A 21,025-nucleotide genomic window follows, 5' to 3' on the forward strand; every position below is an offset into this window, starting at 1 on the left:
TATGGAGAAGGGAGAGATTAGGGAGACTGTGGAAGTGCTTGGGTGTGAAGTTTCAGGATGATCATTGAGTTATCTAGGGTTACCCTTAGGTGACAATACTAAGAGAGAGAGTTTCTGGAACCCAGCGGTGGAAAGATTTGAAAAAAGACTTATGTCTTGGAAAAAGAATTACCTTTCTCTTGGTGGGAGGACTACACTGATCAAGGCCATGTTAGCAAACTTACCCATTTATTTCCTATCAGTGTTCAAAATTTCAGTGAAAGTTTCTAGTAGGTTGGAGAGGTTGATGAGAGATTTCCTTTGGGAGCTTGGAGAGGAGAAGAGGGACCATAGAGTTAGCTAGAAGGTGGTGACTAGGAGTAAAATCTATGGTGGTTTGGGGCTTAGGAACATCAGAAAAAGGAATATGGCCCTTTTGGGGAAGTGGTTGTGGAGGTTTCCTTTGGACCAAGAAAAGCTATGGGCTAGAATAGTGGTAAGCATACATGGGATGGAGAAAAATGGATGGGATGCTAGTGTAGGTATACAGTGTTTGCTCAGACCCTCAGAGAATACTAAATACTGAAACTAACACCACAAGGTTGCATGCGAGCAACCCGCAGACAACCTTCTTGCTGTAGTGAACTCATAACGCACCATAAGCTTTGTGATGAACTCACAATGCCCAGGACAAGGCCCCCCGCCTATTCGAACGTGCGATAAATTGATGGTTCACTAAATGCGCGATGAACTCACGACTTATGAGCCCACTCGTGACCTAAACCAAGAGAAGACTAAGTCGAGCCCATGGCCAGGCCTGCACGTGCCCAGAGCCACGTAGAACATACACCATCAAAAGACATGGCAAGATGCCACATAGGGTTAACAAGACACCGCCCACCAAGTTGTGACGTCATGAAATGCCAATCCTCGGGAAAGCCTCATGAAACACATAGTAAAACCCTAGTGGCGCACTTAATGATTGATAGAAAATCCAATATTCACTTTCCTGATATGTTACAAGTACCTTTATCTCCTACCTTTTAGGATCTTGGGATCTCCCTCATAAATAGAGATCCTTCTTGTATTGAAATTCATTTGATACTCAACATTCAACATCTAGCACCCAAGCACTCTTTGGCTTCAACTCCCTACCCTATCATCCTTAGCCTAAAAACACAATTTCCCTACTCATCGGTCTCTCTTTGTCTTTCAAAGAGACCACTCCCATCCAAGCCTTACCTAATCTACAACTATAATCAAATCTAAGACCACAATTACCTCACGTTAGAAAGCCATTCATGATCTGCTACCAGTTTTTCTCCCTCTTGTTAGGTATGATTTGAATTCAGGTAACTCCATAAAATTCTAGAAACAAACTTGGGTGGGGAATGTAACTCTTAAGGACTAATTTCCTTCTTTGTATGCTTTCTCTAATTTTAAAAATGAGCCAGTTTCTTCTTTCATCACTCCTTTCTCTTCTAGCTCTAGGTTTGGGTGGAACCTAGGTCTAAGGAAGGTTGTGAGGGACTTAGACATCGACAGTATTTTGAGCCTACTTGAACTTCTTGAAAATGTTTTCTTAGACCCCTCTAAGGTGGACTTTAGAATTTGGACCCCTACCCCGATGGTCTCTTTTTCTTGTGCTTCCTTCTTCAAAGTCTTATGCCAGTCTACCAGTCCTACGACCTCCCCTTTCTTAATTAATAAGGTTTGGTGCAGACCAATTCCTCCTAGGATTGACAGTTTTTGTTGGGAAACCTATCTGGAAAGATTCAATACTGGTGATTTGCTCCAAAAGAAGAGACCCAATACTTGCTTGTCATCTCATTGGTGTCTTCTTTGCAAAGCAGATAGAGAGACTAATTTTCACTTATTGGTGTCTTGCCAATTTGCAAAGTCAATTTGGGAGTGGGTTTTTTCTCTCTTTGGGTGTAGGTGGAGCCCTCCATTAGACTTGTAAAGTTTCGTCTCCCTTTTTTTTTCAGGTGGCGCATGAAAAGGGGAAAGACTATGTGGAGAGGACAGAGGGCTGAAATATGTTGGTCATTATGGGAAGAAAGAAATTTCAGGATCTTCTTAGAAGTTGAGAGAGGGGCTGAAGAATTGAAGGCTATGATCCATGTAAGGGCTGTATAGTGGTTGAAATCTTTAGAGCTATTCACAAACTATACAGTGGATGACATGTTGAGGAAGTGGGGTGAGATTGCAAACTGCACATAGACCAAATCAATAATGAGGGTGTCTTGGTCCCCCCACTTGCTGGTTTCTTAAAATTATACTTTGATGGGAGTTGTAAGGGGAATCCTAGACAATCAGGGATTGGGGGTATTTTTAGGGATGAGAACGGGATTAATTCTACCTTGTTCTCAAGCCTAATTGTAGTGGGTAACTCCCTTAGAGCTGAGATCTTGGCAATTATGGAAGGAGTCCAGAAAGTTAAGGAGATGAATATAAAAAAACTCATAATTGAAGAGGACTCAGAGGTGGTGATAAGGTGGCTGATTAAAGACAACAGTGGTTTTTGGAACTACAACAATGAGAAGAAGAAATTCAAGTGACTGGTCCGGGAGATGGAAGTCAGGATGAATTGAGTTAAAAGATCAACTAATTTTGTAGCTGATAGATTAGTTAAACAAGGGATAAAAAGGGAATCAATGTTTTGGGCCAAGTTGTAATTTAACTGTTCCTTCTTTTCCTTTTTTCTTTTTTTCTTCATGACTTAATTTATATTTGGAAGATAAGAGTGTTTGTCTTTCTTATTGTAATTATTATTTTGTTGTTTCAATGAATTTAATGAATCTATTATTGATAAAAAAAAAAAAAACTTCTTATGCGTATACATTTTAGGCTCATCCCATGGTGGGGCCTGATTCTTAAAACATAGGACAAGCGGTGAAAATATAAGACATTACCCATTTAAGGAGATCCTGGCACATTTAAAGTCCTGTGTCCTGAACTTAGTGCAGACATTACCCATCTATTCTTTAATGGTCAATTGCAAGTTTCTTCTTTCTGGGATAGTTTATGAGAGAGAGAGAATCACTTAGGATACATGTGTGTGAGGCTCACTTGCAGTTGGCACAAAGGCTGCATACATGACCCCATTTGGAAGAAAAGGTGAAAATAGAAGATTTTATTTCCATCTCTCAGCTCCATCCATCCTCTCTTCCTGCTCTCATTAGCCTTACTAAATTTGGAAAATAGGAACCCACGGAGCTTCCCAAAAGATGGATAAAACACAGTTTCCACTTAACAAAATCCATTAAATTGCAAGTTTAAGAAATATCCAGTAAGTTTAAGAAATATCCAGTCCTTTTCAACCCACCTCCTCTCCACGTGTCCGTCCCTACCCCACCACCCAAAAAAACTGCTGCTTCAAATTCCAGCCTTCACTTCTAGCCGCACATTTGTGCATTATACATACATTCACAAGTCGAGAAGAAAAGAACTGTAGAAGAGGATAATCAAACCAAAGATTATCGAAAATATTTTTTTTTCTGTTTCTTTTTTCTTTTACGATCTCTGTTCTGGTGCCCAAGCTCTCTGTCCCTGTGTTTGTTCAAGAGACAGAGCAGTGTATCTGAGGCACCAGCCTCAACAATGGCGTCCCTGGTGTCTTCACCATTCACATCACCCGCCTCCAAGGTAGAACACCTCTCCTCTCTTTCTCAAAAGCATTTTTTGCTTCATTCCTTCCTACCCAAGAAGCTCAATCAAGGTTGTAGCAGCAGTAGAGCTGGTATGAGAGTCAAATGTGCTGCAATTGGCAATGGTTTGTTCACCCAGACCACACCCGAGGTCCGTCGAATCCTCCCCGACCAAAATCCTGACCTGCCCAGAGTTAAAATCGTCTATGTAGTACTCGAAGCTCAATATCAGTCTTCCCTTTCGGCTGCTGTGAGGTCCCTTAACAGCAGCGGCAAGTACGCTTCGTTTGAAGTTGTTGGCTACTTGGTCGAAGAGCTTCGAGACAAATCCACTTACCAGACATTCTGTAAAGATATTGAGGATGCTAACATCTTCATTGGTTCTCTTATATTCGTCGAGGAGCTTGCGAGGAAGATTAAGGCCGCTGTTGAGACGGAGAGAGAAAGACTGGATGCAGTTCTGGTGTTCCCTTCAATGCCCGAAGTAATGAGACTGAACAAGTTGGGCTCATTCAGTATGTCACAGCTCGGGCAATCGAAGAGTCCCTTCTTTCAGCTCTTTAAGAAGAAGAAATCGTCCGCAGGTTTTGCAGATAATATGTTGAAGCTCGTGAGGACTTTGCCCAAGGTTCTCAAGTACTTACCCAGCGATAAGGCTCAAGATGCTCGGCTGTATATACTTAGTTTGCAATTCTGGCTAGGAGGGTCGCCGGATAATTTACAAAATTTCATCAAAATGATTTCTGGATCTTACGTTCCGGCGCTGAAAGGGACTAAGGTTGAGTATGCTGATCCGGTTGTGTTCTTGGACAGTGGGATGTGGCACCCTCTGGCTCCTTGCATGTATGATGATGTGAAGGAGTACTTGAATTGGTATGGGACCAGAAAGGATGCTAATGAGAAGATGAAGGATCCGAATGCTCCTGTTGTTGGGTTGATTTTACAGAGAAGCCACATTGTTACTGGTGATGAGAGTCATTACGTGGCTGTAATCATGGAGTTAGAAGCAAGGGGAGCCAAGGTGATACCCATATTTGCTTGTGGGCTTGATTTCTCAGGGCCAGTGGAGAAGTTCTTGATTGATCCAGTCACCAAAAAACCTTTTGTACACTCTGTGGTGTCACTTACAGGATTTGCACTCGTTGGAGGACCTGCAAGGCAGGATCATCCCAGAGCTGTTGAGGCATTGAGGAAGCTTGATGTGCCATATATTGTCGCACTGCCATTAGTTTTTCAGACAACAGAAGAGTGGTTAAATAGTACTCTTGGGTTGCATCCAATTCAGGTGGCTTTGCAGGTTGCTCTCCCTGAGCTGGATGGCGGGATGGAACCCATTGTTTTCTCTGGTCGTGATCCTAGAACTGGTATATGATTTGTCTTTTAATTATTTTTCTTAAGTTTCTTTGCTCTGTATTTTCTTTCTCATTTTTCTGTCATTATTATTTGCATTTTCTTCTATTATTGTTATTTACATCTTTCAATATTTCAATGCTATTTATGAACTGTTTACAGTGGTGTGGTTTGTTTTTTTTTTTCTTTACTTCTAGATGTGCTCCCATAGTGATCTGATTTTGTATTCTTATTTTCCCTGTTTTTCTTTTGCTCCCTTATTGTTAATTTTTTATCTACTCATCAATATGATCCATCTTACTCCTTTTGTGCTTTTTCAGTCTTTTAACAATTTATTGGCACTTTTGATGCACTATGTTTTTCAGGGAAATCGCATGCTCTTCATAAGAGGGTGGAGCAGCTCTGCACCAGGGCAATCAATTGGGCTGAACTCAAAAGGAAATCAAAGGTAATTTGTTCAAGGTTGCTAGCAAGAGTCACTTTGTGGTTACCTTCTTTAAATTTTCATGTGTTGGTAATATTAAGCCACAAAAGGGATCTTTATAATCTAAATAAGAGATTCCAATTACACAAAAAAAAAAAAAAAAACAGCTTCACCAACCATCTGTCAAAGCTACAGGGTGGGTGGTATCACAAGTTAAGTGTGAATGCTACTGCTGCTATCTCTCTCCCAAACTACCTTGATAACATAATTCTATTAAAGTTACAACCTTATTATCAGAAATGGGTTCATTTTAGGGATGGTAAAATTTCAACATGAGGTCATTTTGGGATTGAAGAAATGGACTTGTATCCACTTTTCTCCTTGAGGATATGGTTACGACTATATTTTGGTTTGCTTATTTGTTGCCATGAAAAACTAAAATGGAATCAGTTCATTCCTCATGGTTGCTAGATATTTCATTGCTATTACATTCATTTCAAAGGGGATACCTTATTGAAAATATACAGCTTATTGATACTAATGGAAAGTAGAGTAAAAACTTGAGAAGTAAGCTATGTTTATTAGCAGCAATGAACAATACTGGCTTTTGTAAATCATCAAAAGTATGCTTTTTCAAAGCAATTGCTTGAATATGGAGTTGTTCATAATGCTATCAAAATACTATTATAGGACAATTATACTTTATTGCAACATCTGGTTTCAGGATGTAATAAGTGATAATGTATTCTGTTGATGTGACTTTGATTTACATTTCAAGCACAATGCGTTCTTATCTGGTTTGGAATACTTTGATTTCTAGCGCTTAGGATATAAAACTACCCTTCAAGGGTTTTTTTGGTCCTTAATAGCTGATCCTCAAGAAGTTTTTCCTATGATTAAGTAGTATAAAGAAATATGATATAAAGTCAATACAAGATATGCATGTCTAAGACTATGCTGGTGTATGACCGTAGGTGGAGAAGAGACTTGCAATCACTGTCTTTAGCTTCCCACCTGACAAAGGCAATGTTGGAACAGCTGCCTATCTGAATGTCTTTGCCTCCATTTATTCTGTCCTAAAAGAACTCCAAAGGGATGGATATAATGTTGAAGGTCTGCCTGAGACAGCTGAAGCCCTGATTGAAGATATCATTCATGACAAGGAGGCAAAGTTCAGCAGCCCAAACCTCAATATTGCATACAAGATGGGTGTCCGGGAATACCAAAGTCTCACTCCCTATGTCACTGCACTGGAAGAGAGCTGGGGCAAGCCACCGGGCAATTTAAATTCTGATGGTAAGAATCTTTTGGTATATGGAAAACAGTATGGAAATGTTTTCATTGGAGTGCAGCCTACATTTGGATATGAAGGTGATCCAATGCGGCTCCTGTTCTCCAAATCAGCCAGCCCACACCATGGGTTTGCTGCATATTACTCCTTTGTTGAGAAGATCTTCAAGGCTGATGCTGTCCTCCACTTTGGCACTCATGGTTCACTTGAGTTCATGCCTGGAAAACAAGTTGGGATGAGTGATGTATGTTACCCTGACAGTCTCATTGGGAACATTCCCAATGTATACTACTATGCTGCTAACAACCCATCTGAAGCAACAATTGCCAAGCGTCGCAGTTATGCCAATACCATTAGCTATTTGACACCTCCTGCAGAGAATGCTGGGCTCTACAAGGGCCTCAAGCAGCTCAGTGAGCTGATATCTTCCTACCAGTCACTTAAACATACTGGTCGTGGGCCACAGATTGTGAGTTCCATCATCAGTACTGCAAAGCAATGCAACCTCGACAAGGATGTAAAGCTTCCTGAAGAAGGGGAGGAACTCTCAGCCAAAGAGCGAGACCTTGTGGTTGGGAAGGTTTACTCCAAGATCATGGAGATTGAATCCCGCTTACTGCCATGTGGTCTTCATGTCATTGGTGAGCCACCATCAGCCATGGAAGCAGTTGCCACACTAGTCAATATTGCTGCTCTAGATCGCCCAGAAGATGGGATATCCTCACTCCCAGCAATATTAGCTGAGACAGTAGGAAGGGATATAGAAGATGTATATAGAGGAAGTGACAAGGGTATACTAAAGGATGTGGAGCTATTGCATCAGATAACAGAAGCATCACGTGGAGCAATATCAGCCTTTGTGGAAAGGACCACAAATAAAAAGGGCCAAGTAGTTGATGTGGCTAACAAATTGAGCTCAATCCTTGGGTTTGGTTTGAATGAGCCTTGGGCGCAATACTTGACAAATACAAAGTTCTACAGGGCTGACAGAGAGAAGCTTAGGACCTTGTTTGAGTTCCTAGGGGAGTGCTTGAAGTTATTTGTGGCTGATAATGAACTAGGGAGTTTAAAGCAAGCTCTGGAAGGTAGTTATGTAGAACCAGGACCAGGTGGAGATCCAATCAGGAACCCAAAGGTTTTGCCAACAGGTAAGAACATTCATGCACTTGATCCACAATCTATACCAACGGTAGCAGCAATGCAGAGTGCAAAGATGGTAGTGGATAGGTTGCTTGAGAGGCAGAAGTCTGATAATGGAGGACAGTATCTTGAGACCGTTGCATTGGTTCTATGGGGTACTGATAATATCAAGACCTATGGGGAGTCATTAGCTCAAGTATTCTGGATGGTTGGGGTAAGACCAGTTGCAGATACCTTGGGCCGTGTAAATAGGGTGGAGCCAGTCAGTCTTGAAGAGCTTGGACGGCCTAGGATTGATGTGGTTGTCAATTGCTCAGGGGTGTTCAGGGATCTCTTCATCAATCAGGTATATTTATCAATATTTATTATGTATTAGTTTTACATTTCTCCCATTCATTTGGTATTACTTGAATACAATGGTACTCTGGTAATAGAGTTTTGATGCTGATACCATATATGGGGTTTGAGGTCTCTTTAGACAAGCACTGACCAAGTGGATGTTGAAAAGCATTACACATATAGGGTTCTTTTAGAAAGTCTGGAAGAATATAAATGTGAAATCATCCAATCTGTTCTACTTTTTAGCATGAGAGACATGCCATATAGCCTTTGTCCCATCTCCTCTTCCATGATGGTCATACCATACACCATTGGTAGCTAATATTCAGAGCACAAAGTCTAACTTATATGTTCTTCTATCTCTTTCTGACTACACTTACTTTGATAAATACATGACTAGTAATTGGTTTTCGTTAGCAATAATATATCCTATCTGATCAAAATTTGATTGACCATAATGCGGGGAGCCAATACCTGACCTAGGTTGGGGTAAGGGAGTCAAAAAACAAAGAAGAAAAGACAATAGATCCCGCTTCCAGCACTCATCAAATTGTTATCTCATTATTTGAAAACCATTAGCACAGTCAATTGAGGAGATCTCATAAAACCACTTCAGTTGAGGTTATCTTAAACATAATTTCAGTTTGTTTGTTTCTGTTGACTCTTGTTTATAATTTTATTTTATTTTTCCCATAGATGAACCTCCTAGACAGTGCAGTGAAGATGGTTGCAGAACTAGATGAACCAGAAGACCAAAACTATGTCAAGAAGCATGCCACACAGCAGGCAGAGGCCCTTGGAATTGGTCTACGTGAGGCTGCAACTCGTGTCTTCTCCAATGCCTCAGGGTCCTATTCCTCAAACATTAATCTGGCTGTTGAAAACTCATCATGGAATGATGAAAAACAGCTTCAGGACATGTATTTGAGCCGCAAGTCATTTGCTTTTGACTGTGATGCCCCTGGTGCAGGGATGACTGAGAAGCGCAAGGTCTTTGAGATGGCACTTAGCACTGCTGATGCCACATTCCAAAACCTTGACTCATCTGAAATATCACTCACTGATGTGAGCCACTACTTTGATTCAGACCCCACCAATCTTGTCCAAAGCCTCAGAAAGGATGGTAAGAAGCCAAGTGCATACATTGCTGACACAACAACGGCCAATGCCCAAGTCCGAACTTTGGCAGACACTGTAAGGCTTGATGCACGCACCAAATTACTCAATCCGAAATGGTATGAAGGTATGATGGCCAGTGGGTATGAGGGAGTACGTGAGATTGAGAAGCGACTTACTACTACAGTTGGTTGGAGTGCCACCTCAGGCCAAGTTGACAACTGGGTGTATGACGAAGCAAATTCAACATTCATCCAAGATGAAGAGATGCTTAACAGGCTAATGAACACCAACCCAAACTCATTCAGGAAGCTGGTGCAGACTTTCCTAGAGGCAAATGGACGTGGGTATTGGGAGACATCCGAGCAAAACATTGAGAGGTTGAGGCAGTTGTATTCAGAAGTTGAAGACAAGATTGAAGGGATCGATCGGTGAATATTATAATCTCAGGAGCATGTAATAAAAAATATAAATTTGTTTGTTTGAACGTAACAGTTCATTTTTTGACTTTTTTCTCTGTATGTATATCTTGGAAATGGGTTGTATTTGGGTTGTACTCATCACCTTCAGCACTGCCACTGTCACCATTCCATAGCCATCTTCATTAATTCCGATTCTAACTTTTAACACGGTCAATTAAAACCACCACATGATCAATCATCAACCACAATTATCACAATACAGATTGCTTACCCGGTTAGGTTGGTCATGGCCATTCCTTCCCTGCAGTCCAATAATCCAGTGATTTTATGTTCTCTTCTAGTTCTTGTACCTGCACATTGTTCCTTATCATCCAAATGAAGTCTTCCGAATCAACAGTTGGGATCATCCTGAGAAAACATTACATTGTGTAGTAGTTATAATGCTGAAATCACAGTTCCCCACCAACCAAAAGGGGAATAAAAAGGAAAGAAAGGAAAAAGCAAAAAACTGTACCAGAAAAGCAAAATTACTTGCATAAACTGTTTCAAGACACATTAGGATTTCACCATCATGGAATAAGGAGAGAGAAATTTACTTAATCCTGATTTCAACATGTTAAGTCCTTAAATTTGCTAGACTGGGAGTATGTTATTAAGATACTCCCAGTCACAGTCACAGCTTAAAAAAAATAATAATAAAGAAGAGAAAAGGGCTTTCTTATAAGTCCAATCAATCCTATTGGTGGACTGAAACATTTTAATAAAGAAAGGGGCCTGCATTCTAGTTTAATCAACAACAGGCCCCAAGATATTTGGGCTTATTTATAATGCAATAAGCATTTATGGGCCTGCATTAGAGCCCATTTAGTGGAACAGCAGGCCCTAAAAGAATAAATCCATTTTAATTAATTTCTTGTGAAGTGTCCCACTTATTTATGAGGGGATGCCACTTGTCCTATTCTATTCTAACAAGAGGACTATTTTCCCTCTAACCACTTGAAGTGGGAGGACACATCTCACCTTAGGGGAGAGAGTTATTTTCCTTCCTTTAACCACTTTAAGTGGGGGGACACATGTCACCCCATGTCACCCCAAGAAGAAGGATTTGTTTTTCCTCCTCTAACCACTTGAAGTCACAGGGGGGGGGACATGTCACCCTAGGAAGGAGTTATTTTCCCTCCTCTAACCATTTGAAGCGGGGGGACACTTGTCACCTTAGGAAGGAAAAGCTTTCTTTTCCCTCCTTAACCCATTTTGAGTGACACTTGGCACCCTAAGAAAAGAGGAGTTGGGAGTTACTTAACCACCTCCCTCCTCTATATAAACGCTTCTCTTACAAGGATAAAGGGCTAATGCCTTTTTTTGTTGGTTATTACTAAATGATTTGCAGGATTTCTAGCATTAAGAAACAACTGGGTAGATAAAAGAGAAGAAGATTGGTGTGGAGAGCATAAAATAAAAAGGAAGAAGAAGGTAGCGAATCTTGTGTTCTTCCTACACTTCTTCGATATGATACTCCTTGTGCTTCTCACATGAGATAGAAGCCCATATTCTATCAATTCCTCTCACTCCTTTATTTCTTCCCTTTATTTTTTTTTCTTCCTTGTTTCATATTGAAATACATGTAAGGAGACAATCATCTACAACCTCGTTTATGAAACTTGGCTGATTATAGTTCCTTACAACCTACTAACCTATGTGTGAGGGGGAAAAACCATCTACAACCTTGCTCATGAAACTTGGCTGATTATGGTTCCTCATAGCATGATAATGCACACAACCATAATTTAAAGGCCATTTGTAGCCTTATTGATGAAACATGCTTTTTATGATACCTATTTACTTGTTATGCATACAATGTTTGTTTCTTTATATGCTGGTTTTCTATCAAATAAAGAGGGAATATATACCAGAATTTACAAAGGAAAATTTTGTAGAAAATTCATACTTAGTTTAGTCTCTATTCATTAGTACTTTTGAATCAGAATAGAAAGGTTTTCTCTGCCCCTAGCAGAGATGTGATTAAGGGACTATTTACGTGATTTCCCGAATGGGGATTACCTAAATAACAAAAAAACCCAGTTATTAGTCTAATTGGGTGAATTATGTTATGTGAGAAATTACACTAAAAAATTTTTTTCCACTAACATAATTTTGGCACGCCCAGTGGAACCCATTTTCCTTTTCATCTTTGATGAAAGAAGTTGAAATGAAAATAAGATAAAACTAAAAAAAATGGTGATGGTTCATACAATATCCTTATATTTGTATTGTGCCTATATAGGAAGAACTCACGGCACCAAAAGTAATTGTTCACTACCTTGAACTGATGGCTATAGAAAAAGAGAAAATGGGGGGTGGGTGGGGGGCTCAAAGAAGGCTTCCTACAAAGCAACATTCACTGTGGATGTGAATCCCCTTGCTGCTACCACCATGGCCTTGGTTCCTAAGACCGAGAAGAAGATTAAGAAGGAAAAAAAGAGAAAGGTCACTAAGACCTCTTATACAAGAAATAGCCTACTACAGGCTATGCTCGACTTTGCCAAAAAGACAAGCTTTAAGCCTCCAAAGGCAAAGGTAACCAAGAAGGTTGCCTCATCAACCTTGAAGATCACAAAATCAAAGGTGGTCTCTCCAGTAAAGGCTACCAAACCAAGGGCTACAGTGATTGCCCCAACTCAAATAATGATCGGAGCCATTCCCGTGAATTTGCCAATTCCTCTAGAAGCACCGGTCATGATGGTGACCATCTTTGAAGAAAACTCTACTTCCAAAACCTCTATCGAGTTTTCAAAGGAAAAGAATGAAAATGCTCCTACTTCCAATTGAAACCTCGAGTTATTAAACTCGGGTCATCCTCTTACAAATGAGGTATCAAGAGAATCTTCCAATATCATTCGTAGGTCTGAAAGATCTTCGGAGACTAAGAAATCTCAAGCTGAAGCCTCTATCTCACTTGTTGGTTTTGCAACAAAACAATCACAAAAATCAAAATCAGATATGGAAGCAAAGAAATGGGCATTCATATCAGGATATATGTATGCAAAGCAAGCAGAGATCTTTTTCAAGCCGAGGGCATACACCATGCCCACCAAAGAACTTCGACACTATAGAGGACCCATCACAAGAGCGAAAGCTCGATTATTACTAAGTTGGGAGGATACCTCAAGTGTAAGTTCAAGTAGTTGGTTAGAATCCACTGATGAGATGTCTATAGTTCAAAAAATCAACCCGATGTATGAAGATCCTGAATCATTAATTCAAGACTTGAAGTCTATGGAAGAAGTATCTTCTCAGTTTCAGGAAAGTGTAATCATTACAGATGACCAAGAACCAGTTTCTATGTCAATTCTTGTAACAGGCACTTCAAGCCTAAAAGAACAAATCTAAGATATGCAACGAAGATTGACTAAAAAGGATGCTGAAATTGCATCCCTAGCTACACAATTGGCATCTCAAGCTCCCAACTGGGAATCATATTCCCTAAATTTAGAATACAATATTCAAATATTCTACTAGAACCAGCAGGGTGCGTCCTACACACTGGATCCTTCGCAAGAACCCTCTGGAAACTCTAAACACCGAATCTTTTTCAGTCTTTCTTGCAAGACTGATGTCAAGAACTGATTTCTTGACTTCCTATTGCTGTAAAGATCAAATCTTGCAAGAGGAAATGGCGGCAGCTGGAGGAGAGCTCCTGGGACGAAGATGACTGAATTGCTTCTCTTCTCTCTGGAGTCTGTATGAGATCTAATCTCAATTCGTAGGATGCTTTTTTGCTTACTCCAAAAACCTTGGTTCGAAATCTGATGTATTTCTCTTAGGGTTTCTACTCCTTTCTTCTTGATTAAGAAAACCTCCTAATTAGGAGTTATCCCAATCCAAATCAGTATTTGGATAGGGGATTATCTTAATCCTATTTGCAGATTAAGTTAGTTTACTCCTGATCTTATCAGGAGGTTACCAAATTCAAATATGATTTGAATTTGGTCTCCCAGAGTGGATAAGGTTAAAGGCCCAATCCTTTTACTAACATTAATCTCAGATTCGCCCCATAGATGAGTGATCATATCAACCTAGCTCGTAATGGGCTTTCGGCCCATTAAGTGTTTAGTGTTTAACTAGTTTCCAATCTACTGCCCAGTTGGGCTTCTTTGATTGGCGTGGGACCTAAGCATTATTCTACACACCAACCACATGGGTTTGGCCCATCCTTTATTACAAGGCCCAGCCAAATTCACTGAAAAGCTCAATGAACCCTTGAAACCATCACATGGACCCTATGGGCCCAATACTTACATTAAGTGGTCCCTAGGCCAAACCATCTTATAAAAACCCAGGGACTACGGGCAGGTGCAAGATTAGCCCATCAGGTATTATCCAAAATGGTCATACACTTAACCTCTCAGCCCTTAATGATCAAGCACTGCCTGACAAGAGAGGACCTCTCCCTCGGCTGCAAGGAACAGTGCCGCACTCTCTACTCACATGGATCTCGGGAATTAAAACCATTTGCAAACTTTTTGAAACCGTACATATACATATATATATATTTTGCAAAACAAAATTCCAACGATTGAAATCAACTGCCGCCAGTTTGGTTTCCATCAGAGAGAGTGCATTCTCGATCATTACCATTGTTCGACAAAGGGGTTGATCCTGTCACTATGATCACTCACTCAGATGAATTCTCAGAGTGCCCCAACATGCCCAGGTTTTGACCCCCACTAAGGATCTCACTGATTTACATATCAAAGACAACCCGATCCGACACCTAGTGAAGTGTCATAACCGAGTCTAGGGTCAGGTGTAACTTTCCAATTTTGCCCATCTGTCTCCAAGGTCCAGGGCAATACTGAAAATCTGGTCCGGTTCAAGGATTCAAGTAATCCCATACTGCATGTGCCTTGGGTCTTACCCTGGTAGCCGAGACAAGCCATCCCAACACTTGGTGGCACACTAGTATCAGCCTTGGCAGGATAAATCTCCCTACACTTATCCAATGGCTGTGAACATTTAAAACTAACACGAGTCTCTATAAGTGTCCAGTTTTAGGGTCTTACACAGAATTATACCAAACAACATGAATCAAACATCCACTTTATTTATTTACACTAAATGTCAAAAGTACATCAAATTGGATTGAAGCTAAGGGCATACAAAACTGTCTAACAGCTCCCACTTGCACTTAGGTTCAATCTGGTACAAGCCAGAGTCCCATACTTTCCACGTGTTTCTCAAACACCTTCTGTGTCAGTGGCTTAGTCAATGGGTCTGCCACATTATCCACTGATGCTACCTTCTGAATTAGGGCGTCCTCTCTACCAACGATCTCCCGCAGTACATGGTACTTCCTCTCGATGTGCTTTGACTTCGAGTGAGCCCGAGGCTCTTTAGCCTGGGCGATCGCTCCATTGTTGTCAAACAACAACGGGATGGGTGATGTGCTGGACAGAATCACTCCCAATTCATGTATGAATTTCTTCATCCACATAGCTTCCTTGGCAGCTTCACTTGCGACAATGTACTCGGCCTCGATTGTGGAATCTGCAGTGGACCCTTGTTTGCTGCTTTTCCAGCAAACATCACATGATCCTATTGTGAAAATATACCCAAATGTAGACTTTCTATCATCTGGATCCGACTAGAAATCGGCATCGGTATACCCTAGAACTTGTAGTGAACTACCATCAAATACCAGACAAAACTCTTTTGTCCTTCAAAGGTATTTGAGTATGTTTTTCACAACAATCCAATGCTCCTGCCCTGGGTTGGCTTGGAATCTGCTTACCACACTCACTGCCTGAGTAATGTCTGGGCAAGTGCACAATATCGCATACATGATGCTCCCTACGGCTGAGGCATAGGGAACGTCTCTCATGCCCTCAATCTCCTTAGAAGTCTTGGGAGACATCTTCTTGGAGAGATTGACTCTATGCCTGAAAGGAACATTTCCTTTCTTGGAGTTCTCCATGTTGTATCTTTTGACAATTTTGTCAATGTAAGCAGCCTGGGATAATCCAATTATCCGCTTCAATCTATCTCTATAGAGTCAAAGACCTAGTATATATGAAGCTTCTCCAAGATCTTTCATGGAGAACTATTGTGATATCCATACCTTGATTGAAGTCAACATTCCTACATCATTCCCCATGAGTAGGATATCGTCCACGTACAACACCAAAAAGGTGATCGTATCCCCACTGGACTTCCTGTAAACACAAGGCTCATCCGGATTCTGCTCAAAGTCAAACGTTTTGACGGTAGAATCAAAACGGATGTTCCAAATCCTAGAAGCCTACTTAAGTCCATATATGGATCTACTGAGTTTACATACCATGTGTTCCTGACCAGCAGCAATGAAGCCTTACGGCTGCAGCATGTAGATATCTTCACTAAGATCTCCATTCAGGAACGCGGTTTTGACATCCATCTGCCAAATCGCATAGTCATGGTACACTGCTACAGCTAGCAGGATCCTAATGGATTTAAGCATGGCCACGAGCGAAAAGGTTTCCTCATAATCGATGCCTTCTTTCTGAGTATACCCTTTCGCCACTAAATGAGATTTGTAGGTCTCAATCCTGCCATCGGGGCCCTTTTTCCTCTTGTAGATCCATTTGCAACCAATTGCTTTTACCCCGGAGGGTGGATCTACTAGAGTCCAGACCCCATTGGTCTCCATCGAGTCCATCTCAGCTTTCATGGCCTCCACCCACTTTTGGGAATCTATATCTAACATAGCCTCCGCGTAAGTTACGGGATCCTCCTCACTAGTCAAGGTTTTCACCAAGTAATTATCCTGGTCATAACCATATCGGACTGGTGGCCTGTATACCCGAGTGGATCTTCTAGGTTGGTCACTACCTGGAACCTGTGGGACATCTCCCACTGCTCCTGAGCTCTCCTCATCAAGAACTATTTCCTAACGATGGGTGTCCAGGATGTATTCGGTTTCTAAGAATTGGGCGTTTTGACTGCAGAACACTTTCTGCTCACTTGGGTCATAGAATAGATAACCCATCGAATCTTTTGGGTAGCCTATAAATAGGCAACGACCGATTTTGGATTCCAACTTGTTCGCACTTGTTCTTTTAACGTGTGCAGGACAACCCCAAATCTTCAAATGTCTTACACTTGGATTCCTTCCGGTCCACAGTTCATATGGAGTCTTCGGAACCGATTTGGTTGGAACCTGATTCAGTATGTAGACAGTAGTCTCTAATGCATATCCCCAAAAGGATGTGGGTAATTCTGAGCGTACGAGAAGTGACCAGACCATGTCCAACAAGGTCCTATTCCTCCTCTCTGAAACACCGTTGAGTTGAGGTGTGGCAGGAGGAGCTAATTGTGACACTATCCCATTGACCTTTAAGTTGTCCCTGAATTCGTCAGAGAGATACTCACCACCTCGATCTGAACTTTTTGAACTTTTCCTGTTTGAACTCTTTGAACTTTTCAAAGGATTCAGACTTGTGTCTCATTAGGTACATGTAACCATATCATGAAAAATCATCTGTAAAGGTGATGAAATACACGTGTTGATTTCATGTTCTAACACTCAGGGGACCACATACATCAGTATGTATTAGGTCAAGTGTGCCTGTAGATCTTTCAGGCTTACCATCAAATGGCCGCTTAGTCATCTTACCTTGAAGGCAAGGCTCACAAGTGGAAAGATTTTCTATGGTTAGAAAATCCAAAGGACCATCCTTTACTAGCCTTGTGATTCGGTCAACACCGATATGGCCAAGTTGGTAATGCCAGAGGCACATGGGATTTACTGTATCATGATTCCTTTTCTTGGGATTTTTGACTGACATAGTTTCAATTAAGTTAGTTTCCAGAGAAGGATGTAGAACATAGAGGCCATTCTCCAGTTCCCCGCATGCGATAAATTTGTTATTCCGTTTAACAATAATCATATTACTAAAATAAATAGTATATCTATCAGCACACAGCTTAGAAACATAAATTAAATTTCTTCTCAAGTTCTGTACATAAAGACAATCTTTAAGTACAAGCACTCCTTCTCTAAATACTAATTCTATGGTTCCTATTGCTGCAGCTGCAACACTTGCAATTGTTCCCAAGAATAGTGTCACTTTGCCTTCACTCAATCTTTTGCTAACTTTGAACCCCTGTAGTGAGTTACACGCATGAGTTGAAACCCCGGAGTCAACACACCAGGACACAGAAGTAATAACATATTAGTTTCTATGACACAAGTTTCGACGTTACCTTTCTTAGATTCCAGGTAGGCAGGACAGTTCCTCTTCCAATGGCCAGTCTGCTTGTAGAAGTGACAGACATTAGATACCTTGTTCTTCTTCTGCTTCTTGGGTTTGGTAGCTTTCTTTTGGGGCTTCTTTGCCTTTCTCTTTTTCTTGCCCGATTTGTTAGCTTCAGCAAGCATAACCACAGGCTCATCCTTCTTGAGTAGATCCTCGGCCCTCTGCAACATATTGCTGAGTTCTTGGACATTGACATTTAGCTTATTCATGTTGTAGTTCATTGTGAACACATTGAAGGAAGAGGGCAAAGAATTCAGGATGGCATCCACTTGCGTGCCAAAATCTAGCCCAGATCCAAGAGCTTCTAGTTCGTTAATGTAGCCCATCATCCGAAGACAATGGTCATGAATTTTTTGCCCTTTGGTCATCTGCGCGGTCATGAACAATTTTAGGACCTTCTGTCGAGTAGAACGGTTCTGCTCTTCATACATCGTCTTTAGACTGTCCAATATGTCCTTGGCTAGTTCAATCTGATCAAACTGCCTCTGTATTGAGTTGTCTGGTGATGCAATGACAAAGCAGCGAGCTAGGGAGTTCTTATCCTCTCAATCTTGGTAGTCTCTCCTATGGGCCTCAGAAGCCCTATCACCCAGACGCTCCGGGGTAGGATTTTTCACCACCTTATCTAACTTTTCGGAAGTTAGGACCAGCATAAGATTTTTGTACCAGTCGGCATAGTTTGGGCCCTTAAGCTTGTTATCATCTAGAAGCTTTGCGAATTGACCGTTTGCCATTTTTTGATAAAACAGCAAAAACGTTAGTCCACAACCTTAGTTTGATTCATGTTACCTATATAGATATGGCTTTTAATCTATGTTCCATTCCCATTTGTTCATCTCTGAGATTTCCCTCCTTTCTCAGTGACGGAGATGACGAAGATGTCTCTAGAAATGTGGGAAATCACATGGGGTGCGTGAAGCCAACTGTTTTAGCTGCATAACCCCACCATCAAATGAGTTTCCCTTTGGCCTCTGTTAGACCAGGTTCAGAGTCATTTTCAGGTAAACCTTTCTACCCAGTGAGTGCACACCCATCATATTCAGGTTATGCCAAGGTACCGTGAGAGAGTTCCCATTTTTTGGTGAAGCCCCTCCCACATCGGTCTATGACGCCCCTATCATCTTATGAAACACTCTAATAGATCCAACAACAAATGGATAGCCCAATTTTATAGCGTGTTTCCTCATTAGTGAAGGACCCATCATTGTGCTAATGACAGAAGGCCTTTAAGGAGTCCATCATATAGATCTCCCTATTACATGCATTCATATTTGCTGGAGGGAACAAAAAAAAAATTGCGCCCTAGTTCTAATTTTAGGTCAAACCAAAGTGGCTCCCACTGACTTTCACAAAGTTAGATTTCTAGTGCACCTTAATCGGCTAGGGGTTCCGTACGTATCTCTTTTCAGGGTTGTGGGGCCCACCAAGAAAGGAAGGGTCATCCAATGATCTTAAGGGACACCATGGCAATGATGTGCATTCAGCCATGGTATGCACAAGAGCCACTAACGTGTCATCATGGGCCAAGTGCTTATGGCCCATGGTCGCAGCACATCAAACATCCAATCATCACATATAAAGGAGGAATTGATCCAATCAATTAACTGTTGTAAAGCCCATTAAACGGCCCATTTGAAATCTATAACATTAACAATTAATGTCTACTAGGTGTATGGGCTGAATCGCAGTTAGCAGTTCGGCCCATACAGCTTTTCTCACAAGAGTGGGCTTTTGTAGTTTTAACCCTTTTAAAACTAGGCTTTACAGGTGGGCCGAATTAACCCCTGTAATTGAACATCAGATTTGGAACAACAAAGTGTGAGAAGAATAGACTGAAAAATAGTCCCCTTCGAACCCTATATTTAGTCCAAACAGTTTTGGTCCAATCTGGTCCGAAACTGATTTTCAATTCAAGAATTAATTCATGAAAGATCTGAAATTAAAAAAAAAATGATTTTAAGCAATCACAAAACAACTATGGACTGTTTGCACCACCTGCAAAATAGAGGTTAATCACTAGGGTTGCAGTTTTACAAACTACAAATCGCAGATAGCGATTTCTCCATATGCAAATCTCCAGCGCCGCCTTCTTCTTCCTTCTTCTTCAATCAAGAAAAAAAATAAAAAACAGAAATCCTATTTCTATTAATTTATTACATTCTTGATCAAATCCTATACATTCAGCCTAGAAAAAAATATATATTTACAAACCGAATTGAATAAAATAAATGAATAAAAGGGAAAAAGGGTGCGCAGACCATCTACGCCCAATCTGCACTGCGATCTCCAGGTTCGAACAGTCCATCAAATCAAAATAAATAAAGAACAGTTCTAAATAAATTTTGGATTTAACAGAAATTAATTTCAGATCAATCGCCCTCAACAAGAAACAATTTCTTGAAAAAAGAAAACAATCTGTGCAAATCTTGGCAGAACAACTTCTGTCCATCTGCGCAAGTTCAGATCTGATTTTCTTTTGGTTCAAGATTCGAACATGTGGCTTTGATACCACTGAAAGAATGGTAGGAGTCATCTAATGGACGCCATGATGGTTGCGGAATGGGTGGGTGAATTTCAAAAATTTTCCTACCTTCTCCCAACTGGAATCATATTCCCTAAATTTAGAATACAATATTTAAGGATTCTACTTGAACCATAATCGAACCAGATCTGAACCAAAAAGAAAAAGGGAGGATTATACCTGACCCGGAGAAATAGTATCTCCCAAAGTTGGTGTTCACACCCAAAGAAGACACCAAGATCTGCTCCTATTGAAGATAACACAGCTGTGGGTGGAATGGAACCAGTAGGGTGCATCCTACACACTGGATCCTTTGCAAGAACCCTCTGGAAACTCTAAACACCGAATCTTTTTCAGTCTTTCTTGCAAGACTGATGTCAAGAACTGATTTCTCGACTTCCTATTACTGCAAAGATCAAATCTTGCAAGAGGGAATGGCGGCAGCTGGAGGAGAACTCCTGGGACGAAGATAGCTGAATTGCTTCTCTTCTCTCTTGAG

At 40.9% G+C, this 21,025-nt stretch overlaps 1 protein-coding gene across 1 annotated transcript; it reads left to right on the top strand.

Annotated features, from left to right (window-relative positions):
• The first annotated feature begins 3,415 nt into the window (after nucleotides 1-3,415).
• LOC148872395 (magnesium-chelatase subunit ChlH, chloroplastic-like) lies at nucleotides 3,416-9,873 on the top strand. The gene is made up of 4 exons (XM_088967590.1): nucleotides 3,416-4,993; nucleotides 5,345-5,427; nucleotides 6,378-8,180; nucleotides 8,870-9,873. Exons 1-4 carry the CDS (start codon nucleotides 3,583-3,585, stop codon nucleotides 9,722-9,724), a joined length of 4,152 nt encoding a protein of 1,383 aa, XP_088823716.1. The 5' UTR covers nucleotides 3,416-3,582; the 3' UTR covers nucleotides 9,725-9,873.
• Nucleotides 9,874-21,025: the final 11,152 nt, after the last annotated feature.

This window comes from Nelumbo lutea, chromosome 2 (genome assembly GCF_056320005.1).
Source record: "Nelumbo lutea isolate HS-2025 chromosome 2, American lotus-T2T, whole genome shotgun sequence".
In the NCBI taxonomy this organism is placed as follows: Eukaryota; Viridiplantae; Streptophyta; class Magnoliopsida; order Proteales; family Nelumbonaceae; genus Nelumbo; species Nelumbo lutea.

What these genes read in the sequence shown, in the direction of transcription:
- LOC148872395 (XM_088967590.1), top strand. Translation starts at nt 3,583, where the DNA reads ATGGCGTCCCTGGTGTCTTCACCATTCACATCACCCGCCTCCAAGGTA. An exon ending in TGGTCGTGATCCTAGAACTG is followed by an intron (nt 4,994 to 5,344) that starts GTATATGATTTG and finishes TATGTTTTTCAG; the next exon opens with GGAAATCGCATGCTCTTCAT. An exon ending in AACTCAAAAGGAAATCAAAG is followed by an intron (nt 5,428 to 6,377) that starts GTAATTTGTTCA and finishes GTATGACCGTAG; the next exon opens with GTGGAGAAGAGACTTGCAAT.